The sequence below is a fragment of the Corapipo altera genome, unplaced genomic scaffold (genome assembly GCF_003945725.1).
Source record: "Corapipo altera isolate COAL_440 unplaced genomic scaffold, ASM394572v1 61411, whole genome shotgun sequence".
NCBI lineage: Eukaryota > Metazoa > Chordata > Aves > Passeriformes > Pipridae > Corapipo > Corapipo altera.
This window is the reverse complement of record NW_020884875.1, coordinates 12,266,999-12,294,915: the sequence shown is the minus strand read 5'-3', so window position 1 is coordinate 12,294,915 and position 27,917 is coordinate 12,266,999. Positions and strand designations below refer to the sequence as shown.

Sequence of the window (27,917 nt, the reverse complement as noted above, 5' to 3'; positions counted from 1 at the left end):
AAATACACTGTTTCCAGCATATTGAACAAGTACTTTGTGTATTGCATAGGGAAAAAAAGTTACAAGGAACATGGAAACAGAATGTTGCTCATCTGGTTACATGGGACGCTGCTGGCTCATCAGAATCCTGTCAAACATCTATATGAAGATCTCATGGCAGCAGGATTTCAGCCTTTAGCTGGTAAGTTGATACAGAGCCCATTACACTGTCTTCCAGGAGATTGCAGTGTGGTGCCGAGGTCCCCGCTGGTGCTGGGATGGTGTGACTGTGGCAGGGCTGGAAGACACTCTTCCTCTCTGGGACTCTGCCCTTGCTGCGGGGTGAGGCTGCTTGAGAAAAAGCATTTAAGTGAGACTTGAGATTTCTAAAGGAAGACAAAAATGTGCAAACTTTGCTTCTCTCCTTTGTCTTGCACACATGGTTAAATTGTAACTGGCAACTCTTCAGTTAGATTAGTCTGACCTTGTAAAAACCAGAGCATGCCAAGCAAGTGTTCTCTCTTACTTTACAGAGAAGATCAGAACTTCAATTAGCACTGGCCTGGACTCCAGAAAATGTGCAGTTTCATGAGTTCATCAATAAAACATGGCATATATGGTGGAATTACATGCCAGATGGAAAGTGACTTTCAAATAATTTCTGGAAACAAAAACCTATTTTGAAGTTGTACAACGTTTTCCAAGCTAGAAGAACTTGCACTCCTGAAATGTAGGTTACTTCTTTGTCAAATGCTTGCTATGCAACAATTTAAAGAATTTAAGAGTGAATGGCTGACTGGTGATTTATGACTATACTCCTAAGCAAGAGCCACCCCTTACAATTTCTACACCTCACTTAACATTGATACACTAATTCCATACTGGAACTGCAAATTAATTTTATGTTTGACATGAAATATAAATAAGATGTTTTCTACCTGAAAAAGGTCAAATTTAATAAGTAAAAATTATTAGTATAAATAAATCAACTCTTCCAGAAATAGGCTGGCACCTGGCCTCATCTGAGATTCAGCTTTTCATGAAGTCTTCCTAGGATTATGACAAGTCATTCTTCTTCAGCATTTGAATTATATAGTGAAAATACACAAAAATGTCATGTCTAAACTCAAGTGTGTCTGGCTACAGAATCTTCTGTCATGCTGTATACATACTCCAAAAAGAACATTTGATATTTAATACTTAACACATCTAGAAATTATCTACCTATTTCTTGTTCATATCTTGAATTAATATTGGTAGTGCCTTGCTGAACATATTTAAAGGTTTTCTCATTTAATATATTGCATATCTGAAAAATTATGTAAAACCTCTATCTTCTTTATAACAACATAGCAATATTTTTATCAAGTAATGGAAGAATTGAATCACCTTTTCTGTTTGTATATAATCTGCTTTATTTTGGACTGAATCCTATTGTTTGTACTAAAAAGATAATCTGTATCTTTGTGTGAAGTTTTACACCAAACTGCCCTCTTGTGTGCAACCTATTTTGACATGTCTGCAAAGCATCATAAGAATATGAAGAACAGGCTGGTAAATCCTCGAATTATGGAATGCATCAAGTTCTGCAACCTTAGCTTGAAAAATGAGAATGTTTAAGAATTTGATGGACTCAGTACCTCACCTGGCCCAAGCTGCACCCTGGGGTGTGAAGGATACCACCCTGTTGTTCTTCATTCAAGTACACTAAGATGTAGGATATAATTAAGGTGCATGTCAATTACACTTACTCACATAAGCAACTAAAAGCATTTATAACAAAAATAAATTTAATTTTCTCTTGAACACAGATGTTAGTATCATTGGAACTAAACAAAGAGATTCAGACAAAAATCACATTGTATCCTTTATTTAAAAGTGTGCAAAAGATTCCTTAAATAGAAAGGGTTTATCTTAATAAGTTCTCAAGTAGTTTGGAGGTAGAACAACAGTTCAAGTTTTTTTCCCCTCCAGATGTTTACTACAAAAGCACTTTAAAAAAAAACCCTTTTTTTAGCAAAGGGTAAAAACATGATACGGACTTTAGGCCCTACTACATCAAATCTGAAAAGACTGGGAGGAGGTACCTTGATAAAAAAACCCCACCGGTGATAATGATATTCACTCAGTCAACAACTTTAATTGACTGAACACTGGTAGAGGTCTGGCCTTGAAGCATTCGCCCAGCTTGTCCTGCAGGTCTCGCAGTGGTAGAGCCAGAAGAATGGAGCACAGTTCGAGGATATTTAGCAGCAGTGGCTTGCGATACAGTTTGCTGAAAAGTAATCAAATACATCAAAACACTTAGTGGTACAAAAAAATTCCCGTTAAATTAGCCCCAGCTGAGCTGTAGTTTAAACAAAGACTTGCAATCTAGCAAATTGAAATACACTTACCAAAATAGAAAAAAAAGGGTTACTTTAACAGAACGAGTAATTTTTTCCTTTCTTATCTGTAATACAGTTTTTAGAATGCAAAGTGCTAAACTTCTAACTAGCTATCTTGAGCTTTTATCACCTCAATCTTATTTCAAGGTTGGTTCGTTTGGGTTTTTTTTACCAAATCATTCAGAATTTTCCTCTGTAGTGCTAATTTCATAATGCCAGCTTTCCTTTTGAAGCTTATTATTTGCTATGAGGAAGCCTCTGAAAGATCTCTGAAAGGAAAAGTTTTGCAATTTTATCAACAATTAATTTTCTGCACAAAAAACTAGCCACCTTAGTGTAATAAACAATATTCATTCTGCTTTTAATCAAGGTAAACTCTCTCCCTTCTCAGATTAACTCAAGAGAAATATTTCAATCTGATTGTCTTCCACTTAGGCATTTATCTGCAGAAAGAGTATACAGAATATATCTTGAGGTGGGGTTTCACATTTATTACATTTTCAGAAATCAGTTTTTGATACAGTGTTCAGGTACATTCTTTGTGACACTAGTCACACACTCTGAATCCAGAAATTGTTCTTAATGAAATAATTATCACACTGAACCTCTAACCCTCTAAGGACATACAATTTAATTATGAATATCTGCTTAGGAGCCCAAATTCTAGAAAGCTGCGTGCAGCCTGTCATAGGGCTCTGAGTCACTGCAGGAAATGGGGGAAAGCAGAACATTCCTCACACAGCTACCAGTAACTCCAGCCAGATTAAGGGACATGAAGTAGCTCTGCTTGCTCTGGCTGTATCACTGAAAAGAAACCGGACTTTCAGAAAACACAGAGAAAACTCAGATCCTATTTTACAGGTTATAATATAACAAAAAATATCTTCAATTGTTCCCTATACCTCCAGGTAAAACCATTTTTTGCTCAGACTGGTCTGTATGTAGTGACTGCCTAGGCCATTTAGGCCACTTTTATAGTACTCTTAAATATCGCTTCTATACCCTATGAATGCAACTATTTCAGTGTTTACTTCAGGATAAATACAGGGAATAGGATTCAAAATACAACAAGCAGCAGACTTGACAAATTTGATTGCCTCTGGACAAGGGTTTTACTTTTTCTCCCTTGCCATTTTTTAAGCTCAGCATGTCAGGTGAGTCTATACCTCTACCACCTCTGCTTCAGTCCTGCTCTATACCATGACTCGTCTTTGAACTGTGGTGGCATGGTGATGACACCAAACCTTGCTGGATCAACTACTTCTCATGGAAGAGCTGGCTAAGGAAGAGATACGAGACTACTATACCTGTGAAATAATTACTACAGAACTAAAACAAATAGATTAAAGTGGCAATCTCCTCAGCAGAGCCTTCTACCCAGCCCAAAGACTGCAAGTACTGTTTTGCTATTTTAAACAGGACTCGAGTCTGAGTTTTGTCTAATACCTCTTCACAGTATAATTTTTCTTTAAACTGTTACCAAATGTATTGTAATAAGAATACTGTAACAAGCATAATTCTGACTTACCTGAGTGACTGGATGATGTTTCTCAACAATGACTGAACTCATGGGTGGAGCAACTCCCATCACAGCTAAACTCCCACAAGTTCTGGATTTTTGTCCCATATCAGCTCTGCCTGTGATACGAGCAGTGATTGTTCTTCCTGCTTTCTGTTGAGCAGATGTTATTACTTTTGCCACGGGCTATAAGTAAATTAAATATTAGTTGGTAAAAAATTCTAAACATAGTATTTACAGTGCTCTAATATTTTTGCTTAGTTTTATCTGCCAGGTGCCTAATTGGACCACATGATGTTGCAGGTAGTCCAGTTATGTTACACAGGACTGAATTTGCTCCACCTACTTGCAACCATCTTTTTCCATGCTAAGTAAGATATAGCATTTCAGGCAAATGACTTCTGTCCTGAGGGGAGCTAGGCTAATTTGACAAAAATCCAGCAGCATGGATAGCTTTGCTTTGCTCACTGACTGCATACTCAAGTGACAGCTGAAGGTACTTCAATGTGGAAAGCCTTTCTAGCAATGACAGAGCAGATACTAAAAAATTTCCATGCATATAATGCTGCATCTCTCTCTGACAGCTGATAGCAAACTGTGTCAGATGGGGAAAAGAAAGGAGAGCAGTTTAGCAACAAGTACAGAAAAAGGAATGAGAAAACATTTCAAACAGCAGGATAATGAAGCAAAGCATACTCTTTCCATAACAAAAGAGTATCAAGTCAAACACTAGTTGTTCCTATTGCACTATATGTAAGTGTACATGCATTCTTCTGTTGCTTATTTTGCTACACTTCTGCCTCCTCAACTCCAAAATGAATTTAAAATTGCTCTTAGTGTACATGGGTTTAAGTAACATTAATGAGCATTTGAAAGCTAGTGTCTTCACACAGCTATTTAAACTCTACAGCAGTGTCCTCAACTACATATCTGTGTTGCTCTGAAAAATACAGAAATGACAATATCCAAACTAATATTTGTTATAACTGTACCTTAAAACAGAAAAAAAGAAAAAGGTTAATTTTAGAGCTTGTTACCAGTTTTTGAGTTGATGTCACACCAGATCCTGTTGCTGTGCTAGTGATGATTACTGGAGAATCAGAATCTAGCCTGGTCTGAGAAGTGCTTGCATGACTAAAGTGGCTAGAAAACTGTGAATAAAACCAGAGTTTACAAAGAATGAATATAACTTTCTAGAAAATGAAATTTTACTCTTCAGAAAGTCAGGTTTTCTACTATTCTAATTATCCTTCTAATTTTAATGTCTTTGCAGATATTTTACCTTTATTGTTCCTGTTTATTAGCTAATTTAAAATCACTTGTCTAAAAATTGTAGAAAGGGTGTGAATAGCATTTGTCACTATTCGAACGATAAATCAGGAGAGAGGCACACACATCTTTGTTTTAACCTACACTTTGGCATGAAATGGTTTTACAGTGGCAATGTTTTCTGGATGACTCCAGGGCAGGTCCAGAACAACCAAGCTACTAGATAATAATCTGGCTAAGCTGACATGACAATACGCTGAGTTCCCTTTGTGCCTATGTGTGTTACACCCCTAAAAAAGAAGCTTTAAGTCAAGCCAGCTTTTCTTCTTTTCAGAGTATTTTCTTAAAAATTTTCTTAAAAATTCAGGCGTTTTTAAGAAAAACTCAACAGCTTTTTTACATAAAGAACCATGGAGAGCAAATTCTGCTTATTGTAGTGACCTTGTCTTCATTAGTGTAATGCATTTTCACCAAAATAAAAAACAAAGCTTACTGAAAGTACAGCAAGTCACAGCAGCTGTGCTCCAGTCACTTCATTTTCACAGTTCAATCTGAACATATCCACAGGTTTCCTTTCATACTTTGACTCTCTTCCAGCCAAGGAAGTTCAGTTTCATTTCTAGCAAATACAGTTCTGTTCCAGGAACACACTTACCATGCCTTCCAGCTGAAGAGTAGTTGCTGGTGGAGGTGGTGGCGAGGGTGGATTATATTGTGAAGGAGGTAGCCTTCCTGCAACAGTGGTATCATTATCATTTCTCCTACTTCCTATATCTATTATTAGAAACACAAAGTAATGGAATCAGCACATAACCTAGCAAATCTTAAGGGGGAAGAAGGGGGAAGATAAGTTACCATAAAAATTTTAGTATTTCTTTGGGATTTCTGTATTAGATACTAATTCTGTATCTATTTATACTTCTATCTAATGAGAAGGATCAGCCCGTTCTTTATAGGTGTACACATGTAAAACAAACATTCCTGTATTTTACCTGTCTTTTGAGATGCTTGGAAATGTTTTTCAAGGGGCTTCTTTCTGTGTTATGTCTCAACATCCCTGTGGAATTTGTCACATACTTCTACTGCAAAGAACTGAGATTCTTCATATTGCTTGACAATACTAAATCCAGCATGCAAGAGCTGCTCTTATACGAAGGGCCAAAATCCAGTTTAGGTAGAGAACAGCAAAACACAGAAAGATCACACTGGACTTTCATGAGGATGCAAGATCTCTAAGGGGGCTTACTGGCAGTAAAATAAAATGTTACTTTAACTTTCCTGATAACATAGTACAATTTCGAGAAGCCATAGCTCACACTCACAGTGTCTTATTGTCACATATAATGGCTAGACACTGGCCACATCCTGGCTGTAGGGCTGGGATTATCTACAGGCACCCTACAGCCCTTGTGTCCGCTCACCAGGTTACGCTGAGTAAGCTTGAGCTTGCGCAAAACCCATCCAGGATTCTTTTGTCTTGCAATGCAGACATCCTGGGGATGTCAGATCTACAGACATAAGCCAGTATCTTTTCCAAGCCTTTTTAGCCTTTTCCTTTTAGAGGAACTTCATTAAAGAAAGGAGAGAGAGGTGTTCTTATTTATTCTCCTATTTCTGAAGCAGCTGACGTCAGCAGGAGTTCCAAGACAAAGGAACTTTGCTAATTCCAGGGACTAGAGTGACACCACGTGGTAGTAGTAGTGTTTGGTTTTCTACTATTCTTTGAAGTAAGCAGGAAAAATAAAAGGAAGGTGCTTCAAGTCAGTGCAATGTTCATACATTTCAAGAGTAAAAGAATGTCAGAATATGCATTTTGTACATCTCTATGTATGCACACACACATTAAGCTTAAGCATAGACAGGACCAATGCACAGTTACAGAACAATTAGATATGATCTACGTTATTTAAAAAAAAGTTAGGGTTTTCATAAGCAAAAAGTCATGAGTTCTTGTGACTTCGATGTTCCCTTAAATACGTAAAGAGGTTAAAAATAATATACTAATAACAAAAAAAGGTCTAAATCAGTGAGATAACTTTTACACCATCAACACTGACTCTAAGTGTTATGGACCCATGAAGGTTGTAATACTCACACACTATTAATAACCTACATTATAATGTATAGGATATGTGTGTTATCTGTATATTGTACGTATATTAAACATACATTATAATAACCTAATAATAAATCTCTAAAGGGACGAAATTCTGCTTTTGTTTCCAATGACAGTAGGTGGCACTGCAGTGTTCATATAAATTTATGACTGATGGAAGTTTTGATGTCCACAGATTACAAGACTGGAACAAAGCACAATTATCATCTACTCTGATGTTTGAAGTCCCTGATGTCCTGATTACTGTTCTGTTATAACTGATGAAGAATGCAAATCAACAAGTGTACAACCTTATAAATAATTATGTAACTAACTTCATTAAAACCACCATCTGGCTGTAGCAAGAAAGAGATAGTGTGCCTGTGGCAGGGGAGAAGGTGGTATGAGAGGTGGACTGCTTGGGACCAAGGACAACAGAGTCTGTGAGATGTTACGAAGTCCAATTAAAAAGCATGATGCTGGACACACAAAAAATTAGTGATGGGTACCATAACATCCAGCACAGAAAAATCTTTACGTATTGTGCTGGTGCAGAGTATCAGTTCCAACTTCATAGTAAAAATCAAGGAATATCTTTGGTTCATGAAACTCAGGGGTTGATCATGGCTCCTCTAGAACTCATTTTTCTTCATTTCCTCCCTACTTACCCTCTTCTTTACAGGTCTACAGAAACAATGTTTTTGTTTCACACCACCCATCATTACTAGGGATGTTGTCTGCTCCATGTTTTTTTGAAAACAGTAAACAAACAAATAAAAGATAAAGCTTCAATATAGAGTAGTTAATTAATAACAGTGAAAAATAAAGTGCTTGGAAAATGCTGTGTAATTTTATTTCCAGACTCAGTATATTAAAAAAATCCTTTGTTCTTGACCCTCTCTAAATACTGATCCTATGTTTTTATAGCACACAGCTACTATATTAGCCAGTGTCATATGAATTTCTAAGCAACTGCACAAATACCGCTTATGTTTAACAGGCTTAGACAGCCCCTCAGGTAAGTATCCTCCTATACCTTCTTCAGGTTTTTATTTCCTCTTCATATCTACATTTTTTGGTGAAGAATTTCTCCAGTGTAATTCAGAAACTTCTGTATAAGATTGTTAAATTTAGCAACTGAAGCTACTTGTCTAAGGACATTAACCACTGCTGTCAGTACAGCTGGTTGTTGAGCCACATGTACAGCTGTGACACGCCTGCTGGCACAGCTCTTTTCTCTTTAACGCAGATTGCTGCACCAGTACGATTATGTTCCCACTGCTACAGACTGTCTCACTCTGAGGGGGTGATTTCATTACATCAGTAAGCGTGCACAGCTATTTCCTGTGTAGTTGCATGGGTTTTACGGGTATGCTGCTGATATAATTAGACTGGTGTTTCCTGTTCTGACATAAAATTACAACTAAATGCAGAACCTGGGAGATTTGCTTGCCCTTTTTATATTCAAAAGCAAGACTAAGAAAGAAGGGAGAGCTGTCTGGGAAAAGCTGATTCCTTGCACACCGAGATTCCAGTCCATAAAGGTATTTTCAGGATTTCCCCTTCACTCCCCCGTAATACAGCATTTTAAGAAGTTTCCCACCCTTGGCTTCTTGTTCTGCCTTCAGATGCAGATTACCACTCTCCCAGCAACGTGGGATGAAGAAAACATGTTCTTCCTTTCAGCTATAGCACTACAAAGTTCAGCATCAGAATTTCTCAACATATTCGACAGGACGTTTTAAAGCAACAGAAATTTAATAAACTTTGTATTGCTACAAGTTACCAAGTTAAAAAAAAAAAAAAAAGGCAAAAAGGAACTCTGTTAAAACAAACAAAAAATCCCAAACAAACCCAGTGAAAATGCACATGCACTACCTGATTAGAGCTGCTGTTCATACTAACCAGGATCTGGCCTACTGTCCTTGCCCTGAAACATGGTCATTGCTTCCAGATTCAAAGCACATACACCACGCATAAAGGCTTTCTTCATGGTGTCCTCATACTGATCCCTTTCACTGTGCAGTCGCAGAATCTCAGCTTTTGTCCGTTCCAAATTAGCAGTTAGCTACAAAACAGAATAAGAAAACACTTCTCTTGGACTTCTGAATGCAAATCACAAACATAATAATCAATTTGCTTTAAAAGTCACTATATTTACAAAGATATGCATTTGAACTCCAAAATCTCTGGTTCACCAGAGATGAACAGCTACTTGTAATTTCTTTGTACTACAGCACAATACTAGTGCTAGAGCATATCCAGGATGAGAGGACTGTCAGACCCTACCTAACCAACTAAGCAGAAATGTATCTTGCAAGCTTTTGTCTTCTAGAAGTTAGGCATCTGGCATAACCTAGAGTTCTGCAGGAACATGGGTTCACTCAACAGAATTGAACAGTAAGTGTTCTCAGACAATTATTTAAGCATAGGGTGAATTGTCACCACCAATCTCTCTTCTTTAGATACTGTAAAAAACTAAAAATGCTGAGAAAAGAACAGACCAAATTACTTTTGTAATTCACTACTTACAGTTTTTGTGCTGGTAAGTCACATTTGGTAAGCCTGTTCCTAAAGTTCTAGGTTTAATTTCTTGTTGAAATACAAAGCGCTTAAAACTTATATTTTAAAACTGTTTACTTGCCATGCACCATGCACAGGTTGACAACTTCACCTTAAGCTCTGAAAATTCTTTAACAAACTTAATTGGCATATTAAAGGCAAATTTCAGCTTTTAACAGAACAGCTATTACAGAAAAAATACTGTACTCATCATGATCATTCAGAATAATAATGGTCTTCTTCATTAAAACCTCCTAATGCGTAGCCAATATTAACAATATTAACAATAATGCTGTTAGAAAACAAACAGCATTCCTATTGGTGGGCAAACAGAGATTCATCTCATTTCAGGAAAGTCCAATTTATTTCATTTGTGCATGCATATCAGCAACATTTTATAGCAGATTTAGGAAAAAAAGTCACATCTAAAAACATAACAGATCTTATATCCACTCAGATCTTCTTGTATAGCTAGGAGCTCTGTTCTGCTGGAAAATCCTCATGTTTTTCAGATTTGCTGAGAAGGAGATACTTTGGAGGGATGGGAATTGGCAGCAAAAGAGCAAAGAATAAAAAAAAGAAATTTGAATTTACCTCTGCAATTTTGGCTTCATAATCATTGGTGAGCTGAACACAGACATCTTCTGCTCTCAATTGACAGGCTCTTGCTACTTTATCTTTCCATTTTTCTTCACTAAGAGAGCGCCACGCTGCCCACACTTTCTTCATCAAAGTTGTCCGAAATTGTTTGTCTGCTATTCTATTTGCATATTCCTTAGGAAACAAATATAACCACATGGTGTGGAAGTTGAGGTTGGCTAAAAATTTAAGTATTTAAGTGCGGATGACTGTTAAACAATTTATTATGTAGACCACTGCAGGAACACCTCAGCTGAGTAACAGGTCCTGCAGTAAAGTGGTATAGAAACAGCATCAGCAAGCTCCATGTTTCTTCCTGCACATGTCATGGAGTATTACTGTCCCTGCTATGAGAAACTCTATTTGTTAACTCCTAAGTGACAGAAAACAGTGTTTTTACTCTGGTTTAATGACACTCAAGCAATAACCTCACCTATATGGTGCAAACACGCATGTGTGAAGCTATTTAGTGGGTATGTGGCACATTTGGATTCACTGCAGAAATCATACAAAACCTGCAGTCTCGAAGATTGCAGATGACTAGCATGAAATATGTATCGTTTAAATGAATTTAGACTTCAGGATTGATTAAAAATTTCTTTAAAACAATTCTATTATTCTACTCTGTTTCAAAGTACTCAACAGACAATGGCTTGACTTTTTTTCCCATTCCAGAGAGTATTTTGACAGCAGCATTCTTTTTAGAATTGATGTTTTCAAACTGTTATTTGACAATGTTAAACACATCAAAATAGAAACACCATCATTTCTTCAAACTGTAACAGGAACTGCAGCAACTCTGATGCTTTTGTGTTCAGAGATTTCCTTTTCATTGCATTTTTATTTCGTGCACATACCTCTTGACTGGCTTTAACATGCTGAATCCGCCACAGCGTAAACTTTCTCATCAACTCTACTCTCTCCTTTTCCTTTTCTACTGCTTGGGTCAAGTTAGTAATTACCTGCAAAAATATTTGTTAACACTATTTCAACACAACTATGATCTCTGTAAGGTCAAATAGAAGGTACTTTATGCCTCAGTTATTTTTCACTTAAAGCAGTTGCTTTTAACAGATGCTTTCTATGAATTTTCCCCTTAATGTATTAAAGTAGGAAACAAAAATCAGTAGTAAAATTCCAATGGCTTCAACACTCAGACTGCAGCACCTTCATTGTGTAGTTTCAGGAAAAGTTCAATTGAATTGTTATTTCCTCCAACATCTGCAGGTTTCTGAGCTACTTTCTAATAATTAAATGTTACTGTAGCATAATGTCAGAAGCATCTTTTATTTCAAAGACAATTTTGATAAATCAGAAACATTTATATTAGAAGTTTGTTTCAGTGATTACTTAACTGAAGTGTAAAGAAACAACTTATTTGCAGAAAGCTTATTCAGCTGTATGACCAAAATAAACAAGCTAAGTGGTTGCTAAGAACTATTTTGTTTCCGGACAGAAATTCATACAAACTGTTTCAATCCATCTTCAGAATGTTTCATGAAATATTACCCAGTAAAAACTTAGTTTCTTTAAGGAGTTCAAAATGTGAAAGTAAAAACAAATAAAGGTCAATTTGATACATTTGAAATAATTTAAAGATAATTTTTAAGAATGAATTTTTCATAATACTGTACGTTAATCCTGTATAAGCTACTTTTCTCTCCTTAAATATACCTAACTTCTTAGTTTCAGAATAACTGAACAGTCTCAGCTACATAAGCAACATTGAAATTAAACTTGCATAAATTCGCAACAAATAAGAAAACAGAAAGCAAATTAAATTAATATATTCAATTAATTAATTCTGTTGAAAAAGTGTCATATACTAACATAAAACATCAACTTTCAATGCTGCATGCATGCTGATATACACTAGAAGTCTTAGCCTAAATCTATTTTCGTTAATTACTATGTTTTTGTCAATAAAAGCATTTGTGAGATTTACAATGTGAAAACAAGAATCTACAATACTGATAATTTGTGACGCTTATGATTTTGGGTTAAGTCCATGTCCTAATACAGCAGTTTTGATAGCCATAGTGTAATACATGGAAGCATGGAAGCACTTCCACCTTCCATTCAGGTGATAGCAGTAGTAATTTTCTATTCATATCAATTTTTTTAGAAACAGAACTATAAAAATGGCTGAAGAAAAATTTCTTTGGTAGTAGAAAAGAGATACAGCTTTCAGAATTATGGCACATTAAATATGAGTGACTTACAATGATATCCAATAGAATTAGAAGTTTGAATGCTATATGCTGAAATAAGTATGCACATATGCAGTAGTTAAACTGTATTACACTAATCCTGTTCTTGTAATGTTACAATCTTTATATTTGCTTGGTCTGTAAGATTAGACTGTTTTCCAAGTGGACACAGAACATGATCTTCATCCATATTTTAACTCCCACAATCTATGTTTTTTGAAAAAAACGTGAATAGGAATTAAAAATTCAAACTTCATTAAGTGTTCCCAAGCACTAGGTAAAAAATTCATGATAGCAATAAGAGGATTCAATTATGTTATGTGATTGCAAGACTGTCAAGATTTCATATCCATTTCCACAAAACTAGTTAAGTTGGAAGTTGTTTACATTGTTGACAGCAGGAAAGTGTAAATCACAGACCCCAAAAGTACAATCTAAAGAATATGTACAAATGTAGAATTCCAAAGAAGACTAAAACAGAGGCTCTTTAACACTTCGGAGACTGCTACACATTTGAAATTCAAGAAAACCAATCTAATAACTGAAAAACTAAAAGGCTTTTGAAGTGTAAGAGCTAATAGACTCATCCAAGCCCCATTAGGGGCTTAAGGCATCACAATCTTCATGAAACAAATAAGGAACAAGAGTAGACCGTAGATTTAAGAAGCAAACAATGTAAAGTATGCACACACAAAGTGTCAAGTTTTCATTGCTAGTGTGGAGAACACTACTAGCAACAAGGATTGGTTTTCTTCTACACAATCTAAATACATTATTTACTTCTTCACATTACTTGCCTCAAGAAAAATTTTGTTCAAAGAGATGGACCAAAAAATTCAGTGTGGATATTTTGAAATAAAGAGGAACTATCAAAATGTGAAACTGAATTACTACCTCATCTTTCCTGGCAATAGAAATTTCGTAAGTATGTAGTAACTCCTTCAGGTTTTCCATCTCATTGCACAATTGTTTCACATGTGCAGCATGTTTCTCTTTTTCTTGTTTCATTTGAAGCTTGTGATGTTGAATCAAACTAAGTTTCCAATTTCTCAATTCTGTCAGAATGTTTGTCTGAAAAGTTAAAAGGACGACAGTAATGTGGTTAGTTAAACTATTCCCTCCTCCCTAATATTTTAATCTTAAAACACTTAGCAATTAAGGAGAAATGAACACTTACAGTGATACCTTCATTACACAGGACATTTATAGCTATAAATATTACTAGACACAATGAATTATTGAATAATATCTGAACATCACTAATAGAGACAGTTATTCCAAAGTTTATGAAATAAGATATTCTAGTCTTTACATGCAATATGCACTATCAACAAAAAAGAAAAACACCATTCTCCAGTGTAATCACACAGCAATTTTTTGGGCACTCACTTATTCTACAACACACTGACATCTGTGATATCCATAAAAAATAAATACCTTAAGACTTCCAGTCCAGAGATCAAGTATATTTTCTATTTGATTGAGCTTTTCATCTTGTAAAGTTAATTCAGTCATTATGGTTTCATTGACTTCTCTTGGACCATGTGTGGACCCTCGTGAAGAAGTTGCTTCTGAAAGAATAAGTTGTTCCATATTGGCCTCAAAAGTCTGCTTCACTGATGTTAAGATAAAAATTAAACAAGAGAATAAGGACTGACACTTTGGAAAGGCTACCTGGTCCCCATTCTGGATGGAAGTCAGAAGTCAGGCACTGATAGCAAATAAAAGAAATATTTATGGCATCAGAAAGCTCCTTTTCTCACATGAGACACAGTCCAATTCAAATATATACTTCCAAGACACAAGTGTATTTAAACTACAATTCTATTTTAACATTAGGCAAGATGTACTGCTACCTTTAAAAACAGTATCTTAATGTCATTTAATTTTAAAGAGGATGATCACAGCAAGAATCAAAAATATACCATTGCCAAACCAATAACTCTAAATAAAGGCTTCTGGTCTATTAACATCTCAGGTCAAAAATCTAAAAACTTTTGCCTTTTTCCTTAATGAGACTGTAAACTCCTGAGGTCAGTGGTGTTCCTTGGAGTATTCACAAAGCAGCCTGTGGCTATATTTCCATGTTGATATTTACCTGCATCTATTTTCCTTAAAACCTTAAATTTGGTTATCTAATTAGAGTTTAAACAATTTGAGAAAGGAAATATCTACTCTGAATTCATATAATGCCTTAAACAACAAGCCTTCACTTTCAGGTGCTGTGGTTATCTACCACTGTAATAAGGGTTAATCCATGCCCAAAAGCTAACAGGCATGTGCTTGAACTAAGAATAAAGAACTTAATAGTCAAGTAAATATTCAAGTAAATATTAAATATTCAAGGAAACTGAAGAAATAAAATATTGTTTTATATTTAGTTATTCCTGACAGAAAATTTGCTATTTGTGTTGACAACTGAACAAAAAAAATTTGGAAAGAAGAGGGATTAGCAGCTTCCTGTTACTAATAACAAACAGGACAACTTCAAAAGTTCTCTTCATAAACTGAGAGAGGAAACCTCTAACGTTTTAGTCTTCACTTCTGAAGACAAATATTGTCTGTACAATTGGTTTCTCAGCGGATGAATACTATATTTTGGTACAAGCCTGAAGAGATAAGCTTATCTGTTTGTCAAAAAGTAGTATCTTCAGTGGACACTGGAAATGCACGTTTCTAATTTATTCAAGGTAGAGCCTGATGGTTGATACTCTTTTATAGTTACTGTCGCTGGTAGGTCTCCTGTCCAAAGAAAGTCAGAAGACCTGTTTGGCTCATAACTCCTCGCCACACAGCTACTACAGTCACACTTCCAAGAAGGAAATAAGGAAGAACCATGATGCAGAGATAGTTACAACTGCTTTTTGATGTTTCTGTCAAGCTAATACATAACCAGACATCATATAATTAAAATCAGCTGGCGCAGAAGTCGTCCTATCTAGTACATCGTTTCTATAGACTAAATGTCCTACCCAATATCAATAAACAGAAGACCATAAACAGATTGTTCCCCATCACACAGTATATTAAGATTGGGCTTTAGATTTTTGTCCCTCTTTCTCCTGTAAATGAGAGAACTATTGTTTACTTAACTGCGGAATCTGAATACTCATTGCTTCTAAAAAATCTCCAAAATATGTTACATGCCAGTCACATGATCCAGACTACTTGAAATGCATCTAATTTCTGTGATGGAAAATCTGGTTGGCATTTGACAATATAAATTATCTGACAATTGTTACCACTATTAAATATTCCCAGTTCTGTCCTTCACCACTTGTTCCCATTCCTGCATGTCACTATGTTCTTCCTTCAGTTGTGATGGGAAATGCATGAAGGCTTGTTTTGATTTTTAAACTTTTACAATTTGGTTAGATTGCAAAGATATCCAATTTACACAGCACAGTTTGCAAGACACTTCCAAAGGAAAAAAAAAACCAGAACAAAATGTAACCAATAAAACTGGGATATTAAAATAGACTGACCACTGCCATAGTCTGAGATCATAACATTGCAAGTTCATCACTCCCCTTCCCTTAATCCTCCCTATGTACAGATTATCCTAATTTACCTTTCATTTTTCTTATTTACTATATCTATTACATGCTTATATCATCATTTTACATAACTCATATTGGCTTTCCAGCATTGCCATAATTTTGTAGTTGTACACACATAAATTTAATTCTTATTTCTAACGCATTCCTTCTGTCACCTCTATTCCTTCCACAGCATTGCATGATGTCATTCGGTTACAGTGTGCTAAGGTTATCAAGGACATGGAACCATTTGGGTACGAAAAGTATAGAAATATACTTTATTAAATAATCTCCACATGCATTTACTCCAACAAATCTCTAGACTGTATTCCTGTTATAGTAGAGGTAATGAAATTAGCTGTTTATCCAGATGTCTGTTATCCAAGTACTACCTTTGGATTTTTTCTGTGTTGTTCTAGTATCTGACTTGTTCTGCTTTTATTAAGTAAATAAGCTCTGACAGAGTATTCTCACACATGACATGCTATTAGTGGCCCAAGCTCAGTGTAGCAATTTTCTAAAATGTTCTCAGAAGTTTAAAGGATCCACACTGAGTACTCGGAAGCCTGAAGAGAAGGAATTTTTCCACTTTTTGGGTGTGAGTCATTACACATCTCTGCAACAAACCATTTACTGCTCCAGTCTTAGTAATTTTCAAATTTAATCAACTAAACTGGTAACAAGAACAGGAAATTAGGTTTTATGTTTCAAAGTTTAAAAGCGTTTGCACATTGAATTGTATAGCACAGTATGTTTATTACAATTAGTTTCCTTATTTGGCTGGAAGCTCTTAGAGAAGATACTATGTATATATGTATACTTAAATTTCCTGAAATAGAGATTACCAGTAGTTAGACTTCTACCATCATAATGGTAACATTCACTTCAGTTTTTAAAACCTGAAGAGAAAGTAAAAATGCCAGATCAACGAATACTGCAAAACCAGAATTTAATTTCAGAAGGCATCACGTGGCTTTGGAAACTGTTGGTCTCAATATCATCACAGAAGAAGGGGAAAAAACCATTGCAAACGTGAGAAGCTAAGCCGGAAAGCAAACTTGCAAAAGTGTAAATGTACTATATATATGCTATATATATATTTCCAACTGAAGCTATTAAAAAACCTAAGTCAGAAAAATTGTATCATTGTTCTTATACTACCTGTTGGGCATACTACCTGGAGTTTTACTGTGACTGGCATAACTTTTTGCCCTTGCAGGTCTGTCAGCTGGTGTCAGTTCTGAGGCAGACTCTGTCCACTTTGATAAATCCTGTGCAAACTTCGGCGTCACTACAGCATCATGATGTGGCTCTTCATATTCATCCTGGTGCAAAGTGATGACAAATAATTATAAAACTACAATTACATTTCTAAAGTCAAGCTATATGAAAGGAGTGGAAATTATTTTCTATAATTTTTGAGAGGTGAAAAATTAAGAGAATCTCCCTTAAAGTTGGAAAAGTGAACTGCTTTCCTACAATGATTCTAACAATTTAACTTCCTCTTGTTTAATGTTCACATCCATTCTGATTACAACTAGATCCACTGTAACAGTTACACAGAAAGACTCTGCCAGATGCCAAAACTGGATACTACAACAGGCATTTTAAACACAACCAAAAACTAGAAAAAAAATCCAGTTCCAAAACATAAGCTATTAATGACTCCATATTAATTCTAATCACTACACTGCTGCAAAGAAAAACATGTATTTTTATAACCATGACAAAGATGCTACTGAACACAGTCACACTTTACATTCCATACCATTACAATTTCTTGTAAATCCAATAATTGAAAGAAATTTGATTAGCTACTATTTTTTTCAGAGTAGATATAATTATTCTCACCTTATATTATGCATTTTTAAAACTGTATAGGAATGTGTGTATATAAAGAAACCTTCCTATTAAGAAGTTATAAACTAATATAACTGGTATGTGGCATTATACTATACTATGCACCAAAGTAAGCCAATTAACATTTTTTAAAAATCTCCTAATTAAACAGATTTTCAAAATGAAAGTATTTAGTGCTCATTGTGAAACTCTAAACTGTATTATAGCTTAAACATACAACCCAGTTATTCATTAAACAAGTTCCAGTAGCAGTTACATGCTGAAACCAATCAAATCCACTAATTAAAGATTTGGAAAAAAATGCCAGTTGGAAAATACTAAACCAGACCACTATCATTTTTTCTTCACTTAGTACTATCATACTAATTCTGTTTAGTATCCCAGTGAGGTCAAACCTCAGAAACCAAATGTGAATTGAAAAATTAATTTCTTCTTCAAGTTGGGGAAAGTCAGAGTGAAAACAATGAAAGGTAACAATTACATGCAGTGTGTTTTTGAATCCAACAACTGAAAAAGATAATATTTTAAAACTTTGTGTAACCCTTACATATTTGTGGGTTTTAACTACTTAGAGAATTTAAGAAGCTTGGTTTTGTACATTTTATCTGAATTCTAGCTTCGATTTAAATGTCCATTTCCTATCTTCTAAACTATGATGTTAAAATTAAAAGTCGAAATACATGTCTATGAAGCTACATAATTACAAACAAATACATAATCTATTTTTTTGATAAGCAAGAGTGTCACGTTCTATGTAAAAGGTATACTTAGCTGCAATTTTTCTGTAGCCATATATTTCTAAATGAATACAGCTTAGATTTTATCAGATGTTAAAAGAAGAAAATAGATAGCTTCAGATTAGTTATTCAACCAGGAACCATATGGATCTGTAAAAAACTCCCTGCAGCAAAACTTATGCAGAATAAAAAAGCCCCTACTAGTCTTTACCTTAGCTAATCTAAATTAAATGATTGTGCAGAAGACACTAGATCACTCCTATGTCTTCTCCAAAGAGGTCAGGTGACCAAATTGTCCTAAACAAGTTACTTCTCAGAGCTGATCCAGCTACTTCCATGATTACCTTATTCAATTCAAGGGACATAGTAGGCAAGATGCAAGTTGTTGGCTCCTTTTGAGTTGCCCAATTTAATCATTAGCACACAATCTGTCCTGCTATAGGCATTCCTAGCACTCAAAATATACAGATCGAGTTATGGTAGGAATTTTCTTTAAAGTTCTAACACTGTTATTAAAACCCAAAGAATCCACTCTTTGGGAATACACGCTCTTACATGCCAACAGAAAGTGTCAACAGACAGCATCCAGTGATAAGTCTGGAAATAAATGTTTATAAATTACAGTATTACAACACTGTTGGAATGAAGTTAAAAGGCAAATATCAAAGAAAACAAAGTATCCCAACTGTAACCAGAAACTTAGACATAAAAAAAATAATCCTGGAGACTGCAGTGAGAATATGTATGGAAACACTGAGTGATTAAGTGCATTACCTCAATCTTAAATTCTCCATAACAAGGATGCTGCAACTGGAATGCAACATTGACCAATAAATTTCCAATAGAATCGTATTGTCAATAAAATTAACAATATATCTTTTTTGTTTACTTACTAGCTTGGTTCTGCTTTAAACAAAACTTTCAAGCTGTTTTGTCAACTACAAAAAAAATCTGTTATTGCGTAAAACTAGAGGTTTATAGTTCTAGGGCCTGAAGGTCAGTGGAACCCTATTATAAGTAAATGGAAATTCTCTAAAACCAGTGGATTGTTTTTGTAACAAAAAAGTAATAATCTTGTCTCTATTTAAAAGCAACACATTACCAAAAAGACTCAAACCAAACCAAACAAAATAGACCTTTCAAAGTTATCTAAAGGGACCAGAACAGTTTCCTGTCAACATTCCTATTGATCAGCTGTGACACCAGTATTCTTTTTCAACAGTAATAAACTCTCACAAGAGGCAGATAAGAACTGTGGGCTTGGAGAAAAGAAGGCTGAGGGGCAACCTCATTGTTCTCTACAGATTCCTGAGCAGGGCAAGTGGGGAAGGAGGTGCCCATCTCTTCTGCCTGGGATCCTGTGATAGGATGTGCGGGAATTGTTCAAAGTTGCACAGGGGATGATCAGATTGGACATTAGGAAGCATCTCTCTACTCTGAGAGGGTAGTCAAACACTGGAACAGGTTTCCTAGAGAGCTGCCTGTCACCGTTTAAGGGGCATTTGGACAGTGCCCTTTGTAATATGCTTTAACTTTTGGTCAGCCACAAAATGCATAGGCAGTTGGGCTAAGGATCGTTGTAGGTCACTTCCAACTGGAACTGTTCTATTCTACGTTAGACATGTTCTCATTAGCAAAACAGTCATTCGTTAATATTAGTTTATCATTCTCTACAAGGTGGCCTTAGAACCTCCTTGATAATCAACCAGATCATAACAGAAAATTCTGGTCCTTTAAAATTTGTAGCACTATGTTTTTATCCGGTTTTCTTACCATAAACGCAGATGTATTACTATTGCTAAACAAAGATTAAGAAAACTTATCCATGAGACATGACCACAAACAGAGAAGTATATGAATTGCCTCTAAACAGGCAGTTTAAAAGGTAGAAGTCAATCCACATGGAAAAAAAAAGAAAGAAGAAAAACGCCTTAATTTAACAGTCTTTCTGCTGTACATGCCCATTCCGCCAAGGGACAAATGTAAAGAGGCATTTCTACAGGGCAAACAGCAAACCCTGTTTTTGTCAAAACTATCCTGTTTCAGATTGAATTCTACCAAAGGCAAAAAAACATCACCCACTACTTAAATAGGAATAACCAATTATTAAAGGATGAAAATCTGCTGCTTTCAAAAGAATACGACAAAGACTTTATCCTGTATCTTTGCATCCTCTTGAAAAAAGCCTAAAATAAAACTTTTGCTTCATCCCTCAAAAACAATGGTTTTCTATCCTACTGTGTCAAATTCTGGTTTCTTCATAAGACTTAACACAAATATAAAATAACACCAGAAAATAAAAAGGTAAGAAAACTACTATTTTACTTGCAGCTACCAACCTCTTAAGATTAGATAAGATTTTTCACACAAATTGAATTCCTTGTGAAATGCATGAAAGGGAAACCAACTGAAGATATTTTAGCATCAGATTTTTTGGAGGCCTAATTTGTTTATTTTCAATAACATTTCAATTGTTTTCCTGTATATGTAAAACATAAAGATGAATGTTTAGTTATATTTTCTCATAATTATCCTTCATCAAATAAAATGCCATGACAGTGAATCAAATAATATTGCCTCTTTCCTACCTGAAGATCTGAAGAAAGAGAACTGCCTGGAACAGAGTCTTTTGGCAAAACTGGACTTGTGCTTTTCTCCTCATCTGATGACATTCTGCACAAAGTTAGTCTATAAAACAGTAGAAGCTGAACTTCATTCTTCAGTTTCAGTATGTAAGCATATATTCACCAACATTTTCCCCAAAAACAGAGATTCAGCTGTAGAAACTGCATCAATACGCATTCTTTGGGCTAAACTGATTGACTAGTCTCATTATATAATGCTAGGTAGGAAAGTGCCTGATCCAGAGCATACTCAAAATCATGGAAATACTTCCATTGACTCATAAGTAAAAAAAAGGAAAGACCATAAAGCAATGTAAGTTCTTGCAGTTACAGATATACTTCTGTGTCAATTCCTCATTCTAATTCACACTGTATTGTCTTCAAACTTATCAGCTTGTTCCAGTACAAAATTCCTACTACACAGGAATGCCTAAGCTACACTGTGCCCATACACCAAACAACCTCAACCACAGCCCAAGATGAGATGATGCCCTAAATGCTCTCCTCAATACCCTGAAGCTGAGCGGTCAACATTAGTCTCCCCCCACTTTTCTGACTCCTCTTGCTTTACGGGCCCAGGAAGACGAACAGATATAGAAGGACAAGTAATGCCTTAGGTTCAAGTAATCATTCCAGCAATTTCTAAGGACAGTGAAGCATTCTTTGAACATTTGGGAAGTAGGCAAGAAAACTTGAAGACTTTGTGAAAGATATATGTATCTTTTAATCTACTATAGAGATGAATAGGTCCTTGAGTGAAGAACTGAAGTTCTTGTGATAAGACTCGATAGAATAGGGGGAAAAAGGACTCCAAAGGATATGGGGGGGGAAGATGAGAGAAATTAGAACATGAGTGCAAACTGAGTATAAAGCAAGGTGAGTTTGTTAATGAACAAATAGCAGAGTGATGAAGCTGCCTGATGCACATGAAAGACAATGAGACACATTGAACAGGGAGTTGTCAGAAGAGAGTAAGGACACCACCATAAATAACCAGAGGAACTGCTCATGCAATGTAGCAAACAACTTGGAAGGAAAATTTATTTTTAGAGAGACCTTTACCACTGTCAATTATAATATTTTCAGTTGTTTTTTAAACAGATGCATTTTCTGACAAAAATGTAATTTTTAAATTGCTAGTTATACTGTCATTAAATTGACAGGAATATCTTACTTCAGCACTATCATCTTTTCTCAAAATATCAAACCCCGCACATTGACATCACAGCTCTGTCTGTAGGAATACAGATGGAAATTAATTATCTTTTTGCTCTTTGAACTATTCTAGACACTGATTCTTCCTGCACCACAAAAGCTCTCTCTGCCACGGGTATCTACACCTTTCAGAATGGCAAGTTTATTTCTGTGCTGATAAGGGACATTTTAAAAATGGTATAAAGACAATTTCAAATGCTGAGATTTCCTACTGCACAAAGTTCAAAAGACATTATTAATATCTCCCTACTTCCTGCTGAATCCTAATATACCAAGCATGTATTTTAAGTACAAAATAGGAAGTCTAGTGAATGTTTACTATATATTTTTTATTGCTGTAGAATGGTGTGTAGATGAGAGAAGAAATACTAGCTTCCTCACCTCTTCTATTTTCATTGTCTCCTGCTCTGATAATTTCCTCTCTCACACACAAATTATTCCTTATCTGTACCTTTGGTTTTGGCCTCTCTACCTAATAAAATAGCTTTATACTAGCACCCTACCTTCCTTTAGCTGATAAATTCTTTCAATACCAAAAAATACTTCTTCAGTAATCTTAAAAAATCAGCTGCAACTTCACTTGCTTTCCCACATAGATAGCTTCTCGAATTGTGGATCCTGACTACTCTAAAAGCCCCAGATGCATCCAAATGTGGAGGGGGGGTGTATGCATTATGGAGGATCACAAAGGACCAGCTATCTAGCACTTACAGGAATTAGATGTGTATTTGCAGTCAGAAATTATAAATACTGTTACCTTCCCTTCTCAGTCCACTTTAAAAGAACTAAACTGTTGATTTTTCTGAGACACAGGGGGGCAAATGGAGTTCCGTGTGAACATAGACAAGTCCAGAGAAGTGGAAGAGAAAGTTTTTTTCTGAAAAGTTTGTGCAATAACATAAGACCACTCTCCTGATTTATGTTTTCGTTTTTCTAAGATCATGTCCCTGACACACAGTCTAGTGGCTCTAGTTCTTTACTTATCACTGAAACTACTCCATGGTCTTTTAAAACTCAAAAGGTTCCTCCATCATAAGCAATGCTACCTCTGCCCTCCAGACCACCCTTCCCTTCAAATCTGTTAACTGAAACTTACCTGTTTTACATTGTCTTATATAAGAAGTCACTTGCTGTCACCTCAAGCTCAGTGTGTTTGGTTCCTCTTCCCATCCCTCTTCTTTATAACCATGGACTAGCCCTCCACTGTGTTTGTCCATCTAGTCTCCACCTGACTGCCTTTACTGACTTGAACACAGCTTTAGATTCCACTAACAGTTTAATACTTAAAAATTTGAGCTTTGTTCACATTTCTATGTTTTGCCTGTCTTACTGTTAATGTTTGTGTCTAGAGTTTGCATTTTGATTAGTGCAGCATTTCAGTAAAAATCCTAGTGAATCTAAAATTCCAGATATCTGTACAAAACAACAGATTGCATTGCTAGGATAAATTAAGAGAAATACAATGATTTTAACCCCGTGTTTACAGACATGCCATTGCTACATCATGCTACAATCATAGCATATCCTGAGCTGGAAAGGACCCACAGGGATCAAGTCCATGTCCTGACCCTGCACCTAGAGTCATACCATGTGCCTGGAACATTGTGCAAATACTTCTTGAGCTCTGTGAAGCTTGGTGCTGTGACCACTTCCCTGGGGAGCCTGTTCCAGAGCCCAGTCACTCTATGGGAGATGAACTTGTCCCTGATATCCAACCTAAACCTCCCCTGACACAGATTCATGCCATTCCTTTGGATCCTGTCACTGGTCACCAGAGAGATCAGTCCTTGCCCCTCCTCTTTCCCTCATGAGGAAGGTGTAGACTGCAACATGGTGTCCCCTCAGTCTCCTCTTCTCCAGGGTGAACAGAACAAGTGACCTTAGCCGCTCCTCATATGCCTTCCCAAGGCCCTTCACCATCTTTGTTGCCCTCCTTTGGATGCTCTTTAGTAGCTCAATATCTTTCCTATACTGCAGTGCCCAAAACTGCACACAGTATTCAAGGTGAGGCCGCCCCAGTGCAGAGCAGAGTGGGACAATCCCTTCCTTCAACTGGCTGATGATGTTTAGCCTCATGCCTCCCAGGACAGGGTTGGCCCTCCTGGCTGCCAGGGCACTGTTGACTCATATTCAACTTGCCATTGACCAGGACCCCCAGGGCCCTTTCTGTGGGGCTGCTCTCCAGCCTCTTATTTCCAAGTCTGCTCACACATCTGGGGTTGCCCTGTCCCAGATGGCCTCTCTGTCTTTGAAAAAATCAACAGCTCCACCCAATTTAGTATCATCAACAAACTTACTTAGTAACCCTTCCAGTGCAGTCTCCAAATCATTTATGAAGATGTTGAAGAGCATAGGGCCTAAGATTGAGCCCCATGGAACCCCACTAGTGACAGGTCATCAGTTGCTGACCCATCACACCACATGTTTATCCAGCTGTGTGCTGGACATTTTGTCCAGAAGGATACTGTGAAAGACAGTATCAAAAGCTTTACTGAAATCCAAAAAAGATTACATCAACTGGCTTCCCTTGAACAAACATGTGGGTTACCTTGTCATAAAAGAGAATTAAGTTTGCCAAGCAAGACCTTCCTCTCATGAACCCATGCTGGCTGTGACTAATGACTGCATCAGAGTTGAAGACTGAAGAAAAGAAATCACTAAACATCTTTGCCTTGTTAATAGCCTTGTTTGTGATGTGACCATCCTCATCCTGTAACAGGTGCACATTACTTCTGGACTGCTTTTTACTACTGACATACTTTAAAAAACTAATTTTTTTTTGTCCCCCACAGTACAGGCCAGCTTCAATTCTAATTGAGCTCTGGCCACATGAATTTTCTCTCTACAGTGGAGAGCTGCATCTCTGTATTCCTCCCACGTCACCTGACTTTGCCTCCACTAGCCATACACTTTCTTTTTTTGCCATAGCTCCAGAAGAAGATCCCTGCTCTGCAAGCTGGCCTAAGAATAACTTGTCTGCTTTAATCTCAGTGAACAAGCACTAAGTCCCACAAAATACCAGACAAGTTTCTAAAAGAGAAATCAAGGGATATTAAGACACCATCTCCGGGTCAACAAGCTGATTTGCTCAGCTGCAAATAATATATGGTGAGACACAAGACTGCTACTTTTAAGAAACTGGATGCAACTACAAAGATTTTGGTCTGACTCACCATGGTTGCTCTCCTTCTTAATTTTGAACTAATTAAGCTGTGCTCAGGTTTCTGCAATTCTGGCTTTGTTTTTAACTAAAGGTGATGCTTCCAAATAATTTAATGTTTCATGCAGATCAGAGAACTCAACACCTAGGAAAGAGAATCACAGAATGGGTAAGGTTGGAAGGGACCACAGTGGGGCATCTGGTCCAATCTCCCTGCTCAAGCAGGGTCATCCCAGAGAACATGGCACAGGATTACATCCAGATGGTTCTGGAAAATCCCCAGTGAAGGAAACTCCAAAACCACTCTGGGCATCTGTTCCAGTGTGTGGTCACCTGCACAGTAAAGAAGTTCTTCCTCATATTCAAGTGGAACTTCTTATGCATCAGTTTCTGCCCATCGCCCCTTGTCCTATTGCTCAGCACCACCAAGAAGAGCCTGGATCCATCCTTTTGGCACCCTCCCTTCAGATGCTTATAGACACTGATGAGATTCCCTCTCAGTCCTCTCTTCTCAAGGCTGAACAAGCCCAGTTCCCTCAGCCTTTCCTCACAAGTGAGATGCTCCAGTTCCCCTCATCATCTTTGTAGCCCTCTGCTGGACCCACATCAGGAGTTCCATGCCTCTCATGCCCTGAGGAGCCCAGAACTGGACACAGCACTCCAAGTGAAGCCTCACCAGGGCTGAGTAGAGGGGCAGGATGAGTTCCCTCGACCTGCTGGAAGTGCTCTTCCTAATGCACCCCAGGATACCATTGGCCTTCCTGGCCAGAAGGCCTCACTGCTGGCTCATGGACAGCTCGCTGTCCACCAGGACCTCCAGGTCCTTCTCCACAGAGCTGCTTTCCAGCAGGTTGACCCCCAACCTGTGCTGTTGCAGGGGGTTATTCCTCCCCAGGTGCAAGACCTGCACTTGCCCTTGCTGAATTTCAGACAGTTCTTCTCTGCCCATCGCTCCAACCTCTCGAGGTCCTTCTGAAGGGCAGCACAGCCCTTTGGGGTATCAGCCACTCCTCCCAGCTTTGTGCCATCAGTGAACTTACTGAGGAGGCATCTGTCCCCTCATCCAAGTCATAGGTGAACAAGTTAAACGACCCTGAGTCCAATATTGAACCTTGGGACAGGTCACCACTAGGAACAGAACTATACCACCTGCCAGTAGATGCAGGACGTATCTTTTCCCTTTAGCTGCACCCCCCTGCAAAGCAGCGCTGCTCACGCTTTTAACTTCTCCCTGGAGCCCCTCCGCAGCTGCCCCCGGCGCCGGCAGCGTCCGCAGTGCCGCGACCGCCGCTGCCATGGCAGCCGGGGACAACAGGGACACCGCGCCGAGCGTCTCGACGCGGTCTGGCGGCGGGGAGCATGATCAGACTGTGAACAGATCTTCCTTCTCGTTGCCTTGCTTTTACAGGCCCTTTAAGGCCACTAGCCCAACCACCCGGGGGCAGGGGGCACTCGCCGGGCCGTCGGGAAGCTCGGGATGGGGACGCGGGCGGCGGATAAAGCCGCCGGGCAGCAATACCGGTGCGCTGAAGAAGGAAGGGGCGGTGAGAGTGCCGCCCCTGGCCCCGCCGGGCAAGAATGCGGGTGTTGTGGAGAAGGATGGCGCGGCGGTAGTGCCGGTACCGACCCCGCTGTGCAGTGACGCGGGTGCTGTGCAGAAGGGAGGGCGGCCCCGCGGCCCCAGCCCGGACCCCCCCTCCCCGCTCACCTGCGGCTGCGGCGCCGCCCGCACCGGCCGTTCAAACCGCCCGAGCGGAACAGGAACCCACACGCCCATAGGCTCGGCGGGCCTCGGCAAGGCAGCCCTCGATTGGCCGCTTTAGGCGGCGAACCGGCCAATCGGACCGCCCGGCCGGAGGCAGGGCGTTGCCGGCCCCTCCCCTATTGTCCCTCCGCGGGTGGCTCGTGCCGCGCGCTGATTGGTCGCGGCACTGGTGGGGGCTGGCGCGCGCGGATGGGGGCGCGGGGCGGTGCCAGCGCCGGCGGCGGCGGGCCCTGACCGGGAGGTTCTGGGTTCGAGTCCCGGCTGCCCCGGTTCGGGTCCTGCGGACCCCGATGTTCCGGTTTGTTCCGTCCCGCGTGATTGCCTTGGGGGTGCCGGGAAGGGAACTGTGCCGGCTTA

The 27,917-nt window shown here is 38.0% G+C and overlaps 2 protein-coding genes across 9 annotated transcripts in view; one reads left to right on the top strand and one right to left on the bottom strand.

Annotated features, from left to right (window-relative positions):
- Positions 1-1,782, top strand: part of ANKDD1B (ankyrin repeat and death domain containing 1B) — a 28,380-nt gene extending 26,598 nt beyond the window's left edge. For both annotated transcript variants that reach the window (XM_027634869.1, XM_027634870.1), the window contains 2 exons: positions 50-181; positions 513-1,782. In XM_027634869.1, the coding sequence (XP_027490670.1) occupies positions 50-181; positions 513-571 (191 nt within the window). In that variant the 3' untranslated portion in view covers positions 572-1,782. The remainder of the gene's footprint in view (positions 1-49; positions 182-512) is intronic.
- On the bottom strand, positions 22-27,685 carry POC5 (POC5 centriolar protein). Of its 7 annotated transcripts, none has more exons than XM_027634864.1 (14): positions 27,504-27,634; positions 25,809-25,940; positions 21,385-21,484; positions 17,377-17,524; positions 14,098-14,276; positions 13,555-13,731; positions 11,308-11,412; positions 10,406-10,585; positions 9,155-9,317; positions 5,810-5,928; positions 4,923-5,036; positions 3,895-4,071; positions 2,067-2,254; positions 22-330 (listed from the first exon to the last, which is right to left on the bottom strand). In XM_027634864.1, exons 3-13 carry the CDS (start codon positions 21,466-21,468, stop codon positions 2,105-2,107), a joined length of 1,596 nt encoding a protein of 531 aa, XP_027490665.1. In that variant the 5' UTR covers positions 21,469-21,484; positions 25,809-25,940; positions 27,504-27,634; the 3' UTR covers positions 22-330; positions 2,067-2,104. The 7 variants fall into 7 exon arrangements, with proteins under 7 accessions (XP_027490665.1, XP_027490664.1, XP_027490663.1 ...); XM_027634863.1 differs by having other exon boundaries at positions 22-327; XM_027634862.1 differs by lacking the exon at positions 22-330 and having other exon boundaries at positions 1,988-2,254.
- Positions 27,686-27,917: the final 232 nt, after the last annotated feature.